Source organism: Argopecten irradians, chromosome 14 (genome assembly GCF_041381155.1).
Source record: "Argopecten irradians isolate NY chromosome 14, Ai_NY, whole genome shotgun sequence".
Lineage (NCBI taxonomy): Eukaryota > Metazoa > Mollusca > Bivalvia > Pectinida > Pectinidae > Argopecten > Argopecten irradians.
The window spans coordinates 11,983,145-12,005,901 of record NC_091147.1 but is presented as its reverse complement, the minus strand read 5'-3'; the positions used below and the strand labels follow the sequence as shown (position 1 = coordinate 12,005,901).

Genomic DNA, 22,757 nt, shown 5'->3' with positions numbered 1-22,757 from the left:
CACTGTGGTGTCCTCCGATAAACACGCCAGGGCTCTAATGGGTAGCTCAAAAACCACTGCATGTCAACACTTCAGCGTCATAAGAATGAAAGTTTGGTAGAAAACAAACTTACCGGTTAGTAAATCCTTGGATAAATACCATCCATTTGCCAAACGTAGCCCTTTGAAATTTCCGATTGAAAAATTATGTCTATAGCCGCCATGTAAGTATGTGTGCAGTAGATTTGTTTTGTCGGCGTTGATTGGCTTTCGAAAATTAATTGACCAATCAACGCCGAGAAAACAAATGTACTACACACATATCAACATGACGGCTAGAGACACACATTTTTTCAATCGGAAATTTCAAAAGGCTGTATTGAGGAAATGGATGGTATATAGATAAACACTAACATACCTGTAAGTTTGTTTTTTACCAAACTTTAATTCCTATGAAGCTGAAATGTTGACATGCAGTGGTTTTTGAGCTACCCATTAGAGCCCTGGCGTGTTTATCGGAGGACACCACAGTGTCCGACCAGTGTAAATCTGGCTGTTTTCCGATGTTTCTGGATTCCTAGTGACATTTATACGGCATGATATATATTGTATCATATACCAAATTAAAGATAAATTATCTGGCTGTCGATTGAGAGTATTCCTATTATTATATCCTATACGGTTGGTTAATAATCATACTTTTTCTGAAATTGGGTAGTGTTATATGGCCGGCCGAGTTATAGACCTTGACCCAGTATTATACTTATATTAGAAACGAGTACCTGTGCTTTAACCCTTACTACTACATGTGATCACGGTATACCCAGAATAGATATATATATATATATATATCGCTAGGTACGGAGCTAGTCTCTTGTCTTCTGTGCGCTGTACGGTAGATTTTTTCAAACAAGGCTCCTTTATTTGACCCTATAACTACAAGGTCGTAAAAGAAAATTATCTTTGAGGTGTGATTTTTTAGTTGTTCTTTTTCCCTTGTGTTTGTTTATGCATTACTAAACATTAAAAATAAAGAACTTTTTAGTTTAATTAGTTAAACCTATCTGGTATATCACATTATCGATTGTAATAAGAGGATCGAATACTTGATTCATATTTTACCAGTCTTAATTGATGCAAATAAAACGCAGATACCATACTAACATTGAATCAAACAAACATGTAACGAGTAGAAAAGTGATATTTTATTCACTGTATTTTACAAATGTGTTACATGTATAACGTTTGGCGTAGGCCATGAACAAGGGAGTTAACTAAAAAAAACAATTAACAGGCACACGTATAAACGTAGATGTAGTGGAGCGAATTTTTTACAGTACTAATTAAAACATACGGTGGATTATGATTGGCTAATTATTAACAGACGGTCTGCTGGTTGGCACTATATATATGTGTGTAATGTGATTGGACACAACCATATGACTAGGACGGTTCACTGCTGAGTGAGAACTTCACATTATACGTATACACTAATTCATTGATATATGAAGTTGAATGAAGTTGAAAGTAAGAAATTTTTAGTGTGTGAAAGAATATTTTTTATTGAGCAAAATAAATTGTTATTAAAATTTAGAATTGTGTCAATTATCAATTTTGTTATCGCTTTCATAATATAACATAAATATAAAAATAAATAAATATTGACATAATGAACTAATGTTTAGAGCATGCAATTTGCATTTGATATTATATATATATACATTATGTATGTATTTCATACTTATCATGAATGAGATGTAGCAAAGAGATGAAGATGAGATATAAGAACTTTGTTCTTTAATACCGTACAATAAAAATATTTTAAGGATTTTCGACCAATATCTATTATTGTGTGAATTATGTACATGTAATATTGGCTTATTGTTCTACTAGTAAACCATTGTATAAAAATAAACAAAAACATGCGTTTTATCTGTATCATATTTATATATCACACTGATTGTCAAGACCACTAGTGTATTCCATAAATATGCCACATGTGACACTGGCTAAACCACTTCTCTTGTAGTAGAGGTGTAGATGGCACCTAATCTGAAAGTCTATTGAGCAACAGAAGCACCCAGTAGTGGCTGAACATACGTACAAAGTAATCATAAAGTACATCATTTATTCACTCTCTTTTTTCACTATATCAATAAACAAACGCAGATTTAAGACACGAACATTTTGTAAATAAGCCATTTTTTATAACTTGAGGGGGTCACTGTTCTTGTTATGCGGTAAAAGTACATAACACTTTTGTTTTTGACAAAAGGAATTAAAATATGACTATAAACCTTTAGCAAACGGTAACATATGAATCGCAAATATTTTTTAACTCTATGCATAGCCATAGGGACCATTTGAAATTGCAAAATGTAATTACTTACATTTAAGCAGTTTGATACAGTTCATGTCATAGTTAAATGTTGACGATAATAGAAAAACAGTATTGGCACATATGTATTATATATCACAATATCAACAATGTTGTAGTTCACTTGTTAATTGTAAGAAACACTTCAATTATTGACTAATATTCTGCAATATGGGTACATTTATGAATGGGTATTAAAACAAACATCTTTCTCATTGTATAGCCATCAAATAATGATGTATTTCTCTTTTTCGGCTTACATTTTAAATACCTTTCTCACATTTGTAGTACGACATAAGATGTACTTTTTCTCCTTTCCGATGTCTTATAAGACAAATGCATAGTTCCCATTGAACCTTTCTCATATTGAATTTGTCCGAGCTTTTGAATGGAAAAATGAATAATAACAGAGTTTATTAATCTAACTTTAATGTCATAGTTCAACGACACCAATAAAATTACCTAATTCGGACGGATAGATATATTTTGGCTCTGACAACACAGGGTAGAATCTTTCTCCACTTGTGAATTGCTTCACGGTGTAAATATTAAACACGTGGTATTGTGTGTCCACCAATGGTTGTGTTTTATTCAAAGTTTCTACTTCAATGCATTTTCCCTTTTTAGATTTACTACACGAAATGTATGCTTTAAGTACCTTATGTCCTGTAGCCTCGTTGACTTTGTCAGGATTAAGGACTACCGACATAGTCATATACAGCATATACATGCCTTCTTTCTTAACCATTAACGAGTTCTTTGTCACATTTATTGGAGCACCTTTACAAAACGTTTTCATTCTTGTGTTGTTTAATGTCAAGCTTGTTTTGCCTGAAATAAAAAGGGAAAAACATATACATGTATAAAATAATGATACTCAGAAAATAAGCAAACAATATTCATTAAGAATGGGACCGGTATGCTACTTAACAGAAAACGTTCTTATTATCAATATGTAAATGTAAAAGACATTTGTTAATTAAGTGTATTCCAGAAAGATATTAACGTTCACTTAATGGACACTATGTAAAGCAATGATATATGTAGTAATCATATAATGAATATCATGAAAAGATGAAGGAACCCACAATCATCGGAATTTACTATAATATAAGGGCTAGATGGTACAATTCAATATGTGTATGAGTTTGAAAGCTTTCAGCAAAGTTTTACAAAAAGCATTTTGAATAATAACCCATTCATTAATCAGTACTATTTTCAAGATCAAATGTCTTTCGAATATATAAGAAATGATAGTCCTTTGTACTTACCATCATTGGTGATTTGCACCATGGTAACTTTTACTGAGCAACTTGACTTTGAAGTTGTATTTTTGCTTGTCTCCTTTTGTTTCAAAATCTCATTTGTTTTCATCTACAAGAATAATCAAACATATTTGGAATAGATGTCTTTGAAAGATAGCGAAACATGTGTTACATTAGATGGGAGGCAATAACTGGATTATAGTTTTGTTTTAACGTAACGAATTACGAAATGATATTTAGCTATGGGTACTATTCCTTTACAAATCAAGTGTCATTCACACGTTGTTTAGCCAACAATAGGTTTTGTCTGTTACGATGTCTAGTCCGACGTATTATCTCCCTTTAATCTAAGCTATATGAATATTCACCATACACAAAAACAGCACAGGTGATATAAAGCAATCGTTAATAAAAGAAAAAATAATAATAAAGAAAAATAAAAAGATGAGAAAACAATTACAGATCTACAACCTCAGTTACTATCGTCTATTAGAAGTTTAATTATAAACATGATAAAGACTTTAATATAGAAACTAATTACTTTACTAACCGGAGGTAAACATTTGTACTTACCATGCTAACTAACCACTTCAAGTGACCTAATTGGTCTACACAACAGTGTCGTGTTTTATCGCCCGATTTAAAACCATATAAATCGAACCGACTCTGGTGTCTCTCAAACTCCTTCATAGTTTCACATGAAAAACATATAGTGGTGTCGAGCTTCGAATCGGCTGGCTCTGAATAGTTCCATAGATGTTGTGGACGACTAATGTGATGACGAGATACGAAGAACATTTCCCTGACACTTTTTGCGACCATATACATTAACCCTATGAGCAATACTGACGAAATAATTGTTCCGATTTTAATCAGTACATTGTTTTTACTTGGTTCATGTTTTTGTCTGTTTAGTTTTTTATGATCACTTTTCTTCTTTGGTAACGTTACAGTGAGATGAGAGAGGTCGTCCAGTTTATGTTCAAGGTTAGGTTTCCCTGTCACTTCAATAGAGTGATCGTGGATGAGAGGTTGAGTGGACAGTGATCGGTTAGGAACAGGTAACTCATCAGAAGGTTTTCTGTAAAACTGACTTGAGGATAATCCTCGTTGTGCAGGGGGTGCTGGGGTGGGGTGAGGCTCTCTAAACCTTTTATGACTTGATGTAACATGTGGTTGTATTGGTAGTGGCGGTGGCCCAATCTGAGGGCCGTGACGGTTAGGGAATGGCTCGTTCAGAAACACAGAATCATTGTTCAGATCCGATGGCAACGGAAGTGGAATATCAAGCGCTTTTAATCGTTTAGTATCGTGTTGTATGATATTACTTTCATTGAAATATTTTTCTGGAGAAAAATCATCCGTGAACCGTCTTTGTCTGCATGGTACTGGCGGTCTATCCTCGGGGGCTGCTCGTAGGTAACCGCCGTTTGCAATTGAACAGCTACTACATGATTCAGAATCATGACAGTTGCTGCATTTACAAGATCCACTAACCGATGGTGTGCTGCCACTACCACAAACAGATGGAACTGTCTCACTTTGGCACGCCGATAGGTTTAATTTCTGTTCACAAGCTGATGTTTTTCTCTCCCTTTCACATGCCGGCGGGTTGAATTTCTGTTCACAAGCTGATGTTTTTCTCTCCCTTTCACATGTCGGCGGGTTAAATTTCTGTTCACAAGCTGATGTTTTTCTCTCCCTTTCACCGTGTATCTTTGGTGCGACATTAGCATATCTGGGAAGTGGATGCGTCATTGTAGTAGCACCTATCATCGGATTTTCCTTAGCATCTTTACATTCTACAAAAGAAACGAGTTCCTAGTCATAAACAGCATCGCTTCTTCTCATAAAAGATATGTTAACAGAACGTTCAGTTTAATGAAGACAAAATGAAAGTTGAATTCTCGGAAAATTGAATATCAAATCACAGTAAGTTTAAGACAATGTGGTTGTATGTGTAGATGTACACATATACAACATTACATTACATTTATCTTTACTATATATTGTTAACATATATCGCGTGAATGGTAGTTTAAACATATTACTTTCGTTTTCGGCATCGGGCATTGTATACGTATGTATATGTATGTAAAGACCCGCTGTCTGTTAATTCTATTACAATCAAAATCACCGTAATATCATCATTTTTGCAAATCTCCGGGTTTGGCAATTTAAAACAAAAATCAATTGATGCAATAAGAAGTGTCGCTTATACTCACAGACAGATATATGGAGCAGATCGGCCTCGCGACGATCCTTCATGTGGCGGTCTTCCCCTGAACTAAATTCCTACCGACAATCTGACGTCACAGAACAAATCTGGAAATCCTGGCCCCAGTCTTTGTTCGACGAGTAAGTACAGATTAGGAATTAAAGTGTAAAATCACCGTGAAATCCACAATTCATCAATATTCCATCCCATCAAACAAAGCCACAAACGCAATGTTTTGGTATAATGTTCAATGTTTACAACTGCAGTCAGTGCATGTGGCCTAATTCTTTATCAACACAAGCGTGTATACAAATAGACTACCCACCTCAAGGTCGTTCTGTATCATAACACTCACGTTCATATCCACTACGTTTAGTGCTTCACTCATAAACCCATAGACCGTAACATCGACTATATCTGTCTTTTACAGTTAAAGTCTCACAATAACGATGTAGACATGTGAAATTTGAACTTGTTATATATAGACATCATATGTTTGCCTGTATAAATACACACATAATATCACATGTGTAAACCCCATATTCATACCTTGTGTATATCAATGTGTATAATATATGGCCGAATGGAATCTTAGTTCGCTTTAAATGTATCTGAATACAATCACATGTTAAATATATGACCTGTCACCGTTTTCTACCTGTTGATAATTAATGTTTATATATATAAAATGTACATGATATAATATCAGATTACGTATTATCATAGCTTTTAGTAACGTTTATGTAGAGAGTATTTCATTTATATCGATGAATATTTTGTTAATATACAATATAAAATAGTGGTTTTTTTTTTAAAAAATAATTCCATTATACACACAATATAAAATGAAGATCACGTTGTTTATGATATACAGTATTTTCACTTAAGCATTGATGTCACTATTTTTTAATTTTTTCATAACCCGATAAAATTAAAAAATAGTGACATCAATACTTATAATTAATCTTATACTCTATTTGATGAAATGAAGTATGTTTAAATGTAACATTATAGTGGTTTTTTTAAGAGATTATTTTTTCCGAATCAATACGCAACGTCAATGTCTCTATTGTGACGTCACGATAACGTCGGGGTTTCGCGCCATTCTCGGATTTTTTTTTTCATAGTGGTATGCAAAAAAATTATTGGCCAATCAGAAAGCCAGATTTGGAATGAAAACAAAGAAAAATTAATTATATTATAATAGATAACCAGGTACGGATCCCATAGTCTTTATAGGTGTCATGTAGGTATAATAAGCATACGGATACCTAGGTGAAGCGATGGATGAATTACTACATACGTATTTACACTCTCATAGAACTTCCTCGAAGTTCTGCAAGGTGCATGTAAAATTGAATAATGCGATTGTCAAATAACTTTTATCATTCTTTAGATAATTTTGATTTTTCAATGAGCTTGCATACGTTTACTAAACTTAAGAAAATATAAGTAATCTAGTTTGACATGAGAAGCGTAGAAAATATATTTTAACCAGACATATGTTTAAGTATAATCGATCAGAAGTGTATTCACATGTCATTGCTGATACTTACATCTCTGAATGTTGTAGGGAATTATTTACTTATAGACACTCTTCAAACACAAGTGTACGTCAATATACTTTATTGGTATTTCTTAAATTTAGAATATACAAAAATATATATCCAAATATCATGCCTGTGTGTTTTGCTTTTCTCTGACAGTTAAGTCATTTACTGACAGACGCTCTATCAATAGACAGTGTCAGTAGTGTAGCTAGGGAGACATGTCATACAACTGGTGATATCTACCTGGCATGACTCAGTGTTTAAAGTCTACCCCAGATCCTGTATATCAATATTTATATAACGCTTTATCATAGCAAACACAAGGTACAAAAGTGTTCAAGTATTTAATGACTCTTTTGAAAAAAAAATAACGCAGGTAATGGACTGTATTTAACATAAAATGCACGGCATGATGATAAAGATTTTTTTAGTTCAAATACAAAATGATACCAAATGGTAAAAAAGTACCCGACCTCGGATTTCAGATATGTAACAAGAAAATGAAAAAAAAAAAGGATTATTTAGTACAGCTGTCTATTTGAGCTCATATGAGTCATTCTACTATTCCACGATTGGTCCAAGCTTCACGTTCGTTTAAGATTTGCTCTCACAGACCATGACCACAAAGGTTTTTTTTTCTAGGAACTATTCACCCCGGATACTGTATTATATATCACCATGTAGTCAGGTATATATATGTTAATCGTGTGGTTAAAGAACTTCCTGATAAAGCACGTAATGAACTAAATTTGTAAATTCCGAGGTGCTTTGCAATTAAAATTAGTAACGATTATACTATACATACAATGTAGGTATATAAACAAACTGTTTTACTGTAAATTCGTCCAGTATCCGTTTGTTGTATTTACATAACCGTTGTCACTATATTTTGAACTAATCAGATACATGCAATGTCCAGTATGATACGGATACCTGACATAAAACTTTTACTGTTTGTTGTCAGTGTCGTTATGCCGATTATACAATGTGAAACACAATTTCCTTGGTAGACACAAAGGAGTTAATGACTTACGAATTTCCTATTGTGTACATGCGGTCCCGGTTTTTAAAGTGACGATAGGTAGTAGTAATTGTATTGTAAGTTATGGATATTCTATTTAACAATGATCTTCCTGATAATGTATGAAAAATCTCGTTGTCTATGTACAATATGTAAGCTTGTTTTCGTCATATGATACTGCTGATTATTCCTCGGAATATGAATGTTGTGTTACTTCCATTTGGTGTTTGGTGACATCTATCTGTCAGCATTTGCCTTGTGTTTCGAGGAAAAGATGTAACTGATATAGGGTACTCTAGGCAAAACAGATATTTAATCATGAAGTGATAATTCCTTATTAAACAGATTTTTCCGCGTATTTTAATAACACAATCTTGGCTCAGATATGCGTGTGGGTAAAGGTTTGCGCAGATAGTGGGTATTTTACAAAGCATTGTATGGGTTAAAATGGCAATCCAATCAACACCATAATAGCTCAACTTCACAAAAAATGATATGCACGATTAAGCTATTTATTAAAATAAATCTGATAGATATAAATTCGCGAAAAGAACCTTTGGTGAATTTAGGTTGACTGCAAAATCCGCGAAAATCGAACGTGATAGAATCTTTATTTGCAAAAAATTATCTCATCAAAACAGCTAATGATATTTCGATTAGGTTTAGATATCTAGAATTTTGAGCCGAATAAATCCACACAACTGGTCAATGAAAGTAAGTCATGCCATGTGAGAAGAATGTAAAATGGACACATCAAGGAATTTGTCTACATATAATGTGTCTAATGTGGTATTTCCCACTACAAATATGTTCCCATAATCGTTGTTGACTTAAAACGCACGCACAAACGGCAATGGAAGATTGATTAAATATGTCACTGAGACCATGATTTGAAAGATGTTTTCTCTTTCGTGGAACGACCCTGCTTCAGTTACAACCAGGGGGAAATTACCATACGTGTACATTCACACTTAGAGAAAGCGCAGATGTATTTCACATGGATAACGTTACTTACTAGAAGGCTTTATTCGATATTCCCTGACTGTGATATCAGAATAATTACAATAACAAGCCGTACGGATTTGCGAATGGCATTGCCTGCGCACTAGTAATATATTGTTTTGTCTTCCGAGATCTATCAGGAAGCGAGATACTGAAGTTATGTAATAAAAACGCTATATGTATGCGCTCATTTTATATGAGGTTTTCTAAATCTGGCCTTGAAAATTCAAATTCCAACATCTCGCAAGGATAAGTGCTGCATTAGACACCAAAAATATCATGTAAAACCAATTCTGATTGGTGAATGTTGAATAGTGTACTTATTTGAAATATTAGAAGGCTAGAAAAATGTTATGCAATAGAGAAAAACAGAAATGTGTGTCAGTACACTTACTACGTAAAGCGTTTTGACGGAAGTGTCACTTTAGGACGGAGAAAGAACCTCTTACATATAACAGTCTAGATAATATGGAAATAACAGATCACTTGAAATATAACAAAGCAAAATCCTCAATGACATTATATTTACATAAGTAGTTCTCGTAATACAAATCTTCAGATTACATTGTACAGAAAGAAAACCATGTATATACAGTAAAAAATGACTCGGAATTGTGCAATCGGTTTATTCTATTTAAATTAAATGATTGCAAATAAATGCATGTCTCATTGAAATACAATGTATTGGGCTATTTACGATGTATCTCACAACACACGTATTTGATAATTTATTTGGACATCATTACTGATATTAATGATTTAATAAATCCGTTTAAAAATTGTATTCTGGAATATGTAAAAAAAACCTTAATGAGTGAGTACACATACATAAAACACTGTATAAACTATGAAAATGTAATAGACACGATTCCGTCTGTGACTGAGCTACTAGGATGGTTAGTGTTTCCACATGAAAATCTCCCGGGGGTGTCAACACAACAGTAAATGTCACGGCTAGAGTGAAACAGTGCATGTGGTAACAAGTCTACGAGATACATCTAACTCAAAAGGTTATCAGGTACATACTGCAATCATATCATCATTGAGTGCATGTGCATTAATCAAATTAGTTATATACGTGCATGTTTATTTCTTAGGAGATGTGTAATTTATATAAAACAATCTGTTAAATGTGATATTGTTGGTGCTTATTCTATTGTTTATGTCCTCGTCAGTTTTTTGTGAAATTTTAAGTCTTTATTGGTAATGAATGAATAAATTAATGAATAAATAAGTTTTTTTTGTAAAACATAAGCCATAATGATCCTTAGTTCGTTTTGAAATGAAGTAACGAAAAAAATAATTGACAATTAAGAATTTAAACGAAACTCATTTTATTACATAAAGGTTTCAAAGGAGATACAAATGTATAATCGAACCATTTTTTTCAAATATCATAAAAAGCATTTTCAGATAGGTTCGCATGTTCCTTGGGTAAAATATGAATACATACAAATATTGAGAAAATATCATTCAACGCACCGTAAACGTACTTAGGTCATCATAGTCAAATTTTAGTGCAAATTCGAAAATTCGTCAATCATGCTTTATTAGCCCGGATGTATATTAGAAAACAGCCATTTTAATTTAGTGGTGTACATAACGTACATGACTTCGCGATTAGAAGTAATGGACGAGAACGCTAAAATAAAACTACCACTTAAACAAGGACGTTTACAGTACCTTATTCTGTGTAAAATGAGATGTACATCGGGTAATATCAATACAATACTTGAACCGATATGTTATACAGTATAACAAGTAGTAGGATATGTAAAACATCGATATTTGTTGAGCATTTTTGCAAAAGAAATTAAATAACATGTATGCAGAACGGATGTTTTAAATCCATACATACAAGTCTTCCTTATTGTCAGCCTATCCGTGATCAGAGGCAATAACTGACATTCACGAAACATCTGATTAAGCATTCGAGTTCTTATTTACACGAATAAAATGATTTACATTATATAAAATTACTTGTTAGTAATACAGTACATGTACAATGTAAGTGTAAAGAAAAATATGGCACTGAATTTAATAACGTCTACGTCTGCCATTTTTATCAGTCCACACGAAATAATACCATACAATATGTGATATATATATATATATGGAGGCGGATTTATATTAACATTTACATTTATTATTTTGTATTTATGTAGTTCATAATTCCATTGATGGTATGTTCTTTATTCATTATATATATACATTTGCTCTTCAATGGAAGGCCTTTCGAGCTCAATCGCACTGAATAAGTGTTTTACCTACATGTACAGTATACATAGCATGTCCTCTTTTCAATGGTGAAATGTCTATAAAAGATTATATCATTATTATCATATTCAGGAACACTATTGAACAAGAGTATCATTCATAGTATTGCATGCACATTCAATTTCAAGCAGATAAATGTTAAAAGATGCATGAATAAGAATGAGTTAGTCTGCCTCTTCTCACGGGGTTCCGATAATTAGATTAACATTATATACACTGGAGCACGAGCGCTATTGCCATGTCAGCCATGTCATAGTCAATCTAATAATATCGATACCCGTACCGTTACAACCATAAATGCAATGGCATTTAGAACTTTATTCTAAGCTTAATGCAAAAGTTGCTGTTGTGGCTCGTAGTACCAAATTTTCCAGATTCGTAGTTACATACATAAAACATTTGTATATATGCGGCAATCCATATTGGTAGGTTTAAAAAAAGGCATACAGTTCTGCACCCTCGATACTCCAGGGGTTACTATTACTGACGTTATGTCCACTCCTGGACTATATCATAGGGAAACTGAATGAAAGCAGTTCAGAAGAAAAAAAAAAGAAAATGACGTCCAACATCAAAGCCACACAGTCAACCACATACGATGTGCCGCTATATAAATATTTTGATGTACATCGAAGAACTAAATCACCCGGTCTGTTCTATTGCCTCCAGCTTTACTTTTAGATAGTCCAGGGCTAAATAGTAATAGTAAACTCTGGAGTATCGAGTATGACTGTTCTGATAGTGTCTTACTTATGTACTTTGTGTCTGAATTAAATGTAGCATTATATTCTTCGTTCCTCGGTTCAACTATACAGCTAATATTTCGAATCTATTACTCTTTGTATCGGATTGAACACACTTTGTATGTGATACGTATGGAACAAGTACTGTCTCCTCTTCTAGGTTTCGAAACGAAAACAAAGAAATGGTCATTACACCTATATTTGTGTCACATTTCATATCAGTCTCTGCAATGAGTTGATCCTGAACTTTAACCCCGGCTTTGATGACATTATTTCCATGGAGGCTGCAATTTATCGCCAAATACAGATACATGAAATGTACTCGTGTCCTCTTCACTCGTATGCCCCCTTGATGACAGACGTTGTTAGAATAATCATCAACGATCAGTTTCAACTTCTCCTCTGTGAGACATAAACAATACAGTAATATATACAAATCTTCGATACCTTAAAAAGAATCCATTCACAAGTTTCATTTAGCGACAGCCTATGCTAGTTCTCTTCTATGGTAAATATATATTCTAGAAATTAGATAAGATATTGTTTTTTACATCTAAATAATATTTAAGTATATTTGGCACACAAGGATAACGAAAATTACATTTCCCCTTACAGCCTAAAGAAAGAAATTGCAAGTTCGTGTTGTGGGAAATTTACCAAGTAATAAAAACAAGAACGATTAAAATGAAATATGTAAGCATTTGTTAGTTCCGCAGTATTTTGTTCTGGCACATGGTGTCACAATTTCCGGGATAATGGTTGAAAAAACACCTATATACATGTATGTAGGAACACATCTTAACATTTAAGCGAAGGTATACAAATGTGATGCTGATTGACTTTGTACCACAGTATATAAATTACCTGAAGCCTTAATACTGCACGCAGTAGATAAGTCACTTGATCGGGCGATATGTTGTGTAGAACAATTCAGACATACCCTCCGTACTTTGTTGTGGGCTTTTACTAACAACATCTGGAAGACAATATCACCATCAATTGATTCAATTCAAATATTTAAAGTTATATGTAAAATAACTGGGCGAACATGTTGACTAATCATTGTGTCTTCATTAATCTAATGAATACCATAAAGTTTGGTGGATTAAGCTACGAAAATCATTCAAATGACTTCAGATGCCTTATATTCTAGAGTTACAACACAAAAAATATGAACTTCAAAATAGATGTTTTTATGCCTTTACGTATGTTTAGATGGAAAAATAACAGCAGAAATCACTTTCGATTACTAATAACACTATAAAATGTTCACGAAATTGTAGACCACAGCTTGGCTTGATTTTCTTATCGTATGTACTCATTCCTCCTCACTATAGACGCAGTTATAATCATTTTTGGCAGTACTGCCAAAGATAATTTTGATATTTGATTTGTACTTGTAAAATTAAAACCTAAGCATTAAAAGTATTGTCACTCTCAAAATGTTGGTAGCATTAAACGGTGAATATTGAACAAGATATTGTAAGCTCATCTTGATTTGTGAGTATGAAAAATACGCCAAATATAAGTTTAACTGTATATATTTTATATTGGTTGCGAAAAAAATTATATATCTTAAACAAATCACTTTGGTGGACCGGTTGAAAGCACGAGAGGTATTAGAGTGGACGGTACAGGAGTGTCTGGGTAAAACCCACGTGATCGAGCAGGTGACCCCTGACATTTTACGCCCGTGTCGGGAATCGAACCCCGGCCGGCTAAGTGAAAGGCAAGTAGTGTAACCACTGCACCACTCGAGAACAAACGATTTTACTGTTCCTAATCAGATCGATAACTCATAAAATATAGCGTTTTGTTTTAAAACACGTTAATATCAACTTAGTTGCACCCATTCATATATATTCTGAATTAAATCAGTATACCATGAAATGCAACTGAAATTGTTATTGATGTTTTATTTTTTGGAAATATTATTAAAGATGCTACCCCGCTGACAAATGGTATCTTTCTTTATCAAAAACAATAGCAGGCCAAGTATTATTTTTCTTCAGTTTCAAAAGTTACTTGCACTTACTCTATACCATAAAATTAATTGTGTCCCTAAGGAATCATGACACTATGTCCTAAATGGAAGGACGTGCTCATTGAACATGCACCAAAAGCAGAACAAATTATTTTATAGTATTTTTGTGTGCCAATTATTGTTCAAATAATGGGTATTGCTTATGTTCTGTCGGTGGTGAAGCATCTTTAAATTATACATTTCTAAAGTATTCATTATTATTAGTTCAGACAGAACATCTTATCACACGTATATATTTCATACCATTAATGTATTCCTATGATCATATTGTATGCCATACTTACAAGATATGTAAGCTGCTTAATAGCCTTTGATTTTTTATAACAGCACAATGTTGGGTGGTCGTCCTGATGTGTGATGTCTGAGTAGCCATTTGCATACCAGGCCCGCATTCCCTGTGTGGGAATCTCACCAGTACATCGCCCACCTTGGTTGAAGAAACATATATCGTATCCTTGAGACACAACTTGTGGAAGCTGTGTATGAGGTTGATGATTCGGCGGCGAGTTTCCAGTGCAACAATTTAAGAAATCGTATAACGAAGTAGTAAAAACAGCTATAAATGCAACATTTAGCAATAATGATATCAGGAATTTATAAAGAAGAGTATTTGTCTTTACATTGCAACGTCGTCGTCGGTTTTTATGTGTAGGTGTGAGGTATCCATTGAAGCCGGAGTCCAATAAACCATTTGTTGTGTTTGTCTCTCGTTGACTTAATGAAAAATTCGTACAAACTTGTGGTGGTTGTATATTCGTATGTGGTTCGGTGTAAATGGGTTGGAGATATGTATTGTCCCTATGGTGCTGACGTTGTGTACCATGGGATCGAGGCAACTGTGCGTCTGGAAAATCAGTGTGTTCTTCATCAACTATGTCGTACATTATGCTGCGTGGTATCCATTGTTTCTATCATTTAGAATAAGAATAACAACCGAAGTTCGATTGAGTTCTTGGCACTGCAAAAACAAAACAATAACGCTAGTTTACTACAATGATAAATTCTTGCACGCTGAATCAATTAAGAAGTTTAGATATTGATGATAATTTCACATATTATTCAAATGACAAGGTGGGCAATCAATTCAAGAAGAACATAAAGGCGATCACATAAGATAACAAACTCAAAATAATCATAAAAATATACACAAATAATATACACATCCGGCACACTGAAGCACCTAAATAACTCACTATAACAGTAATAATTTTTAAAATTAAAACAATTCTTAAAAAGAGAAATACCCTTATCTAATATCAATTATAACTGTAACGTAATTTATGTGATTTATACATTTATATGTAATAAATACATAGAGCCGAAAACCAGGTCAGTAATTACAACAAATACATGTCCTAAAATAGGAATATCTCCATTATGTCATTTCATGGTAACTTGTGTCGAATCACTTCCTCAATGTTTATTCACAACGCATACATCACAAACATAGAGACGTATGTTATGTTTTAATACAGCATTGTGGTTAAAACTGATAAATTCGTATATTATTTTGAGTCTGTGTTTTAGAGCTGTTCTTTATAGCAAGTTGTAGTTAAATACCAATACATTGTGTACGTATACTAATCTTGAACACACCACAAGCCATTCATATCTTGACCATTTTCAACATGCAGGGTTATGTACACTAGTTTACGTCAAAGCTTACGGCCAAGTTTACGAAGTATATCTATTTGATAGCCCCTAACTCGTATTACACGGAGAACACGGTGAAAAAAAACATCGACCAGCGATCAGTTCCTGGCAATTGTCCCATATGGGATTCGAATTCGCGACCCCGAGGTGGAAGGCTTGTGGTATATTATGTCGAGATATCACTCATCCACCGCGGCCCAATATGGCCATCCTAATCCCATGATTGATCTAATCGTGTCTTCAAATGATGTTCAATACTGACGCGGTACTGTTAACCAACTTGTGTGACCACATTTCAAGTTCGATTTAAATTCGCGAGCAGTTATGACCGCGGAAACGATTACAACTCAGCTTCTAAAGGGAACATTCAACTTAACGAAAAAAGACCTTCGAAATGGCCCTTGATTGAGTCCAGGATACAATTTTGACCCGGCCGCTGATTGGCTGACTAAATATGAATTTTGAAAGTAAAAATATTTTCTGACAGGTAATTATTCCTAGATAACCATGGTATGAATTTGGAAATTCAGATAGAAATTTAGGTTCAAGATATCAATTATGATAATGAATAGGTAAAAGAGTTAAAATTTTAGGATTTTTTAGTGCGAACTGCTCCTGATTTTTGATGGAATTGGAACTGAAGAACCCAAACTTTTTTTCTATCTAGTATGAGAACCTAGACTTTGATTATAGAACACAGTAGCTAACTTATATTCAGTTGTTTTAATAATACATTACAAAACTTTAACAAACTTAAACACTGTAGTCTATGTAAAAGAATTTAGTTGGTTGTTCGCCGTAAACACCGTAAGGCATGGGAACGTGAAATGAAGTCGCCTACGATTCAGACATCAGTTTTTAAGCATTGACTATTTTTAACCTTCATCGTGTGTGAAAGAAATTTGTTTGCATACTGTGTGAATCCGCGTATGCTTATAATTAATTTTTCAGTCTACTTGATAACAAAAAATACGTTTGAACGTACGATGCCATTGATTTTCCAAAGGATTATTTTTTCTTTGTCAATACGCAACGTCAACGTCTCTATTGTGATGTCATGAAAACATCGCGTTATCGCGCCATTCTTGGATTTTTTCTTCATAGTATATGAAGAAAAACTTCTGCCAATCAGAAAGTCGTATTTAGTATAAAACATGATGTGTGTTATTGGCATTATAGAAATATTGTAGAGTTTAATGTACCAATGTATCATATGTTTTGTTGTTAATTGTGATGTTTTACTACAACTTGAATATTTCTAATTACTAGGTCATAATACGTTCTGTAGATATTACACAGAAATCACAAAATTCGTATACACTTATTTCTGGTATAGCTCAAGTCCAGTCAAACTATCAGTCATCATGCTATCTCTAAAATATGTCATATCCAAGAGAGTTGACTTTCCTGGAAATCTAGCTAGCACTTGCAGCATTAAATTTGTTACTCTGAAGAAGCACACTACTGTTAGCATTACAAGGCGTTATGTCAGAGAAGGTAAGCTATCTATGTATCTAAGCTACTCATACATCGCAATATGCCAGACAACCACATTATTTGGTAACTAATTACTGTAGCCGAATGGGCGAAGAAAGTAAGCAGTTTAGTAATAGGCTACATACGAAAAACATATCTTTCACTATCAAGCTGGCAATACAAGTTTATTTTTAATATGAAAGAAAATGGTACACCATTACCGTAATATAAAGTATTAGCTAGAAAAGAATATTAATTTGTATTATTATTGTACCTGTGCGGAGTGTGTAGTTATTATATTATCACATACATACAAAGTAATAGACTGTTGAAGATTGTATAGTACACAGGTAAGTTAAGATCTAAACACTGGTTAAATGTTACATACAATGTATAGATACCTGACACTTTTGTAAACACGTGTATGTGACACAATTTAATGTAATATAACTTCTAAACATTATTATATATCAAATATTATTATACTTATTTAAAAGTAAGATCTATTTGATTCGCTATCATTTAATGCCATATTAACAAACTTTGCGCTAATCTTCACACTGTTAGTTTAAACAGGGCCACAGAGATAGTATTTGGCTGATACAGTATACTTGTATAATGTTCCATTCAAATATCGACGTTTAACTGTTTATATTTGTTGTAACTGATTAAGGTAAACATGATGAAATAAATTGCATTAAATGGCATGTGTTACAATACATTAATTAGACTCACCTGGTGTCTTCTGTTTATGTGCGACACAAACAATATGGTTACGTGATACCTGGAAAATCCACTTTCGTTTTAGCACATACACATTTAATTCACCAGTTGTAATTAACAAAAGGGCCGGATGCACCATTGAAGTTACACTTGCACAACAAACTTTTTATTCGAACATAAGTTAAAGTAGAGAAGTACCGAAGTATTTGTATTCCGTACGTAGACCAAGACATTTAATTAGTATTTCCTCAGTACAGTACTGACTACAGGTTATAAATAGAGGATTTCGGAGAACTGTGATCTTAGACAGTTTCACATATCGAAGTCATTTTTGTAGTTTTCTACGGAACGATAACTTAACAGTTAACGTTCTTTATCGTTTTAAGCTGTATATAGTATTACATAAATTAAAGATAACAGAAGCCTTAGTTTTGCTAGATACAATAGATAAATATGAAATGCAGGTCTCCAAACAACAAATGGCTATAACAGTACAGAATTGAATTAAAATGAGCATCATAATATGACACAAATGTTATTGTATGTAAAAATAAAATACTTCATACAAGCCACACAAAATACAAAATGACATAACATAATACATGTGTATGAAAATATTTGGGCTAACCGCTGTTGGGTTGCAAATATAATATTCATAAACATCATCAGTTATTGATTAATAAAAGGAAAGTACAAAGCGAAAATACATAACATATAATAGTTCAAATTGATTGCTACGCGAGATCAACAAAATCACACAGAGGTAAACTTTGAAAAAAAGTTTTTATTTATTTTGTATCTATCACGTTATAACTTCACTATTAAAAACAAAACAAAAAACACAAAAAATAATCTTACTGCATTGGTGCTTCAATAATGTGCATATATAACATTTGTAACTCTGCTGCAGACACCCTTGGTTATATAAAGGACACATACTGAATAATGATCTCAAATAACCTATATATTTTTATAAAAGATTCTCCTCAACGTCAATATATTTAAGCATTGATATCACTTTTTTTCAATTTCATCAGGATATGAAACTGAGAATCCGTGTAGCGGATTCTTACAAAAGTTTGCAAACAAAATTTATTTCATAGCCCGGTGAAAATAGAAAATAGTGACTTCAATGCTTATAATTAATTTTCTGGACTACGTGATGAAATAAAATATATTTACACGTACTATTCTATTGACGTTCTATTGTGATGTCATGTTAATATTGTTTTTCGCGCAGTTCTCGGATTGTTTTTCATAGTGATATTAAAAAAGAATCGGCCAATCAGAAACCAAGATTTAGTATAAAAACAAAGAGAAATAATGATTAAATAATAAACACAAAACTAAGAAACATACCCTACAACTTGGGATGCAAACACTTAACAAACAGTTTATTTATGTGTTTGTTTCATAATATCGTATTGTTCATTCGTGTATGTAAGTTTTTGAGATAGTGATATGTTCGTGTTTTATCCTTGGTATAACGGAATCACCATAGAAAGAGACAAAAATCGGAATATCATTTTTGTCGTTCTCACGTTGGCCTAGAGTTGAGGGTTCGCCACTTTGAGAAGGGTCGTATTTTATTCAATCCCTTTAGCGTAACTAGATAGTATCAATTTTCGAAAGAGAAATGCTTGATTGTTGTGTCCTTTAAGTGTCTTCATTCACTCAAAACAAAGCTAGTTAGAATTATGAAAAAGGGCGGTGAATTTGTTTCCTTTTATATATATATGCGAATTCGCTGATCCCCTTAACAGTGTTCCTACTAAAACAATTTCGTTGTATCCAGATTTCTTACCTGCTGTATTGCAAATATTGCGCATTTTCTCACGTCCTCTTGAGTTTTACCTTATATCAAGATTACGTAATTTCATACATTCAATGTTGAATTGTGATCGTGAATGTCTTGTGAATGTCGATTTCATGGTATTGTCATATGAAAGAGTATGAAACAGGCGCCATTTACAATCTGTGTCGGTGATCAGTCGTGATCAGTCTTCCCACACCGTCATTGTAGCGCTGAGCAGGAATAGGAACCGCCACTTTTATAGTCTATATTTGTCTTGAATAAAGGCCATTTCTCTTTCGACAATTAATACCGTCTACATACTCTAAATAAGTTCTCCAATATGTCATACATATATCTTGTGGTTACTAGGGAAGCTCCATCGTACACACTGGAGAGTAAGTCATTGACAGATGCGGCGTCATCGCATTGTCATCGCTGTTATCAATGCTTTGGTTATCTCGAGTATTGCCTATCTAGGTACGGAAGAGCTATAACTCTTTGCGCGTTATGAAGTGGTCTATTGTCCTGTATTTACCAAAGTTATCTTTGTTTATATTATTCGTAAAAACACAAACACAAACTGACCTTTCGCAGGTTCAATTTCATTTCCCGATAATTTCTTCATGTTCCTTAGTACCTACACGCCACATTTTAAAAACAATATTTGGTTTTGGTTTGATTAATTTAACGTCCTATAAACAGCCAGGGTCATTTACGGACGTGCCAGGTTTGTTGGTGGAGGAAAGCTGGAGTACCCGGAGAAAATCCACCGACCAGCGGCCAGTACCTGGCAACTGCCCCACATAGGATTCGAACTCGCGACCCAAAGGTGGAAATCATGTGGTAATATGTCAGTACATATAAACAATAACTGGTTTTAATTTAATGTTCTTGTACATCTATCAATGTTTGTTGAATAAGTGAGCAGTCTTAACTCTGTTTCAAGCTTTAAATGATTATCAATATTGCCAACGATACCGTATTTGACAAAGTTATATAACTCCTCCGCCTCCTCCACCTCATCCAGTACATCTTAAGCCCAACCTCACTGTATATCTCTGTTTTTTTTTTGTTTTTTTTTATTTATTGGTGTATATGTTTGTTATCCGTCAGTATGTATGATTGCAGAAAAGATAACCGAGAAATTAGAATTTGAAAAAAAAAAAAATGTTAGATTTGTATGAATGTGTATTGATGTTATATCTGAATATCATGTTAACAGTAGTCTTGATTAAATGCGATTTCTATCATTCGCAATTGATTGTTTTTAATATTTCTATATATCTATTTTATCAAAAACTTAATTAGAAGCTTAAACTTTTCAATGTTTAAGTAAGTAACTTTTGCAACTGAAAGATACTAATTCCTCTGCTCCTGTTTTTGATTGAGAAACAATGTGGTGTAACATCTTTAATAATAATTCCAAACATTCCGAAAACAAAACATCAATAAACATTCTATTGCTTATTGCTCATTGTTTACCTACTGATTATTTGTAACGAAATGCGAGTTCTTCTCTGAATGTATTATAACTGTCTTCCCTACGATTGGTTGCCGAACAACTTTCACTTTAATGTTCAGGACTGTTAAATGAACGATCAGCTGTATTTGCATTGTATCAGTCTTATCTTTTAAACATGTTATACAGCAAAAAATCACTCATAGCTTGACAACAAATCAATGCATACTCCCCTTGTCAAAACATACGAACTGCACAAGGTCTGCAGAATGGGCCTTGAGGGTTTACATAGAAAACAAAATATGTATTTGTCGTTAAATATCTCTGTTGCTGTTTGCAAACAACCAGATGTGCATTTATCCGTCATTCCCGAAGCTGCTGTACTACGACCTCGAACGGGTGGAGAGTGTGTATACAACCTGGGAGACGTATCTATATATATATATATAACTATAGATTGGGTATGCTGAATGTCGAGGACATTCCAGGAAATATGTGTCACTAGGTATAGCTGCCGACTTAACCCTTTAAACCGTGCACTGTAAACAGTATTTGATAAGATATCAGTGATAGTGGTAATGAGTCATCTAACACGCTATGTATAACAAGCACAGTGGGTGCTTTATTAAGCGTCATGTTTTTACCTGGACAGGAGAAGTACCCTGGATATTCGAACAATAGCCCGATGCTCTACCAAATGTGCAATCTGGTCTCCGACGATCGAGTCGGATCACTTTGGCCTACACTACTATCAACATACATGGGAAGGATATAGTCTCTGATGTATTGAGTCATTGTTTCAGACATCATTTCAAATTCACCAATTCCTTACGTGTCATTTTTATTTTGATTTGCGGTTATTACAAATATGTGATTAAAGGTGAAATTAGCACAGTATTGTAGCGAATTTCACAACTATATTATTCATGGTTTGTGTGAAAGTCCAGTTGTTACATAAACAAGTTAGTTTTGTTATTCGCAGTATCAATGGCAACGGGTCAAAAAACCTAAAGATTAATAACAATCTTCATCGTATAACATACGATGAGGCTAACCTAGATTATCACCCTCGTAAGCCATAGTACCCCGCTCATACATGTGATCAAATGGAACAATTTAAAATTATACAATAAATGCCGCCCAGTGCTCGAATGTAAGACAGTGACGATGTTGTT

At 33.6% G+C, this 22,757-nt stretch overlaps 2 protein-coding genes across 3 annotated transcripts; both read right to left on the bottom strand.

The window, feature by feature from the left end:
- Window positions 1-1,163: 1,163 nt before the first annotated feature.
- LOC138307345 (uncharacterized) lies at window positions 1,164-6,305 on the bottom strand. The gene is made up of 4 exons (XM_069248042.1): window positions 5,847-6,305; window positions 4,195-5,423; window positions 3,628-3,730; window positions 1,164-3,187 (listed from the first exon to the last, which is right to left on the bottom strand). Exons 2-4 carry the CDS (start codon window positions 5,395-5,397, stop codon window positions 2,790-2,792), a joined length of 1,704 nt encoding a protein of 567 aa, XP_069104143.1. The 5' UTR covers window positions 5,398-5,423; window positions 5,847-6,305; the 3' UTR covers window positions 1,164-2,789.
- A 4,424-nt stretch (window positions 6,306-10,729) lies between these two features.
- On the bottom strand, window positions 10,730-18,576 carry LOC138307318 (uncharacterized). 2 transcript variants are annotated; one of them, XM_069247995.1, is made up of 4 exons: window positions 18,341-18,576; window positions 14,761-15,434; window positions 13,297-13,408; window positions 10,730-12,834 (listed from the first exon to the last, which is right to left on the bottom strand). In XM_069247995.1, exons 2-4 carry the CDS (start codon window positions 15,358-15,360, stop codon window positions 12,497-12,499), a joined length of 1,050 nt encoding a protein of 349 aa, XP_069104096.1. In that variant the 5' UTR covers window positions 15,361-15,434; window positions 18,341-18,576; the 3' UTR covers window positions 10,730-12,496. The 2 variants fall into 2 exon arrangements, with proteins under 2 accessions (XP_069104096.1, XP_069104097.1); XM_069247996.1 differs by lacking the exon at window positions 18,341-18,576 and adding an exon at window positions 17,827-17,848.
- Between the last annotated feature and the right edge of the window lie 4,181 nt (window positions 18,577-22,757).

Coding starts and splice junctions, on each gene's coding strand:
- LOC138307345 (XM_069248042.1), bottom strand. CDS start 5,397: ATGATAGGTGCTACTACAATGACGCATCCACTTCCCAGATATGCTAAT. Junction 3,731..4,194: donor TGAAGTGGTTAGTTAGCATG/GTAAGTACAAAT, acceptor TTATTCTTGTAG/ATGAAAACAAATGAGATTTT. Junction 3,188..3,627: donor GGTGCAAATCACCAATGATG/GTAAGTACAAAG, acceptor TTTTTATTTCAG/GCAAAACAAGCTTGACATTA.
- LOC138307318 (XM_069247995.1), bottom strand. CDS start 15,360: ATGTACGACATAGTTGATGAAGAACACACTGATTTTCCAGACGCACAG. Junction 13,409..14,760: donor TTAAGCAGCTTACATATCTT/GTAAGTATGGCA, acceptor ATTGTCTTCCAG/ATGTTGTTAGTAAAAGCCCA. Junction 12,835..13,296: donor GTGCAGTATTAAGGCTTCAG/GTAATTTATATA, acceptor TATGTCTCACAG/AGGAGAAGTTGAAACTGATC.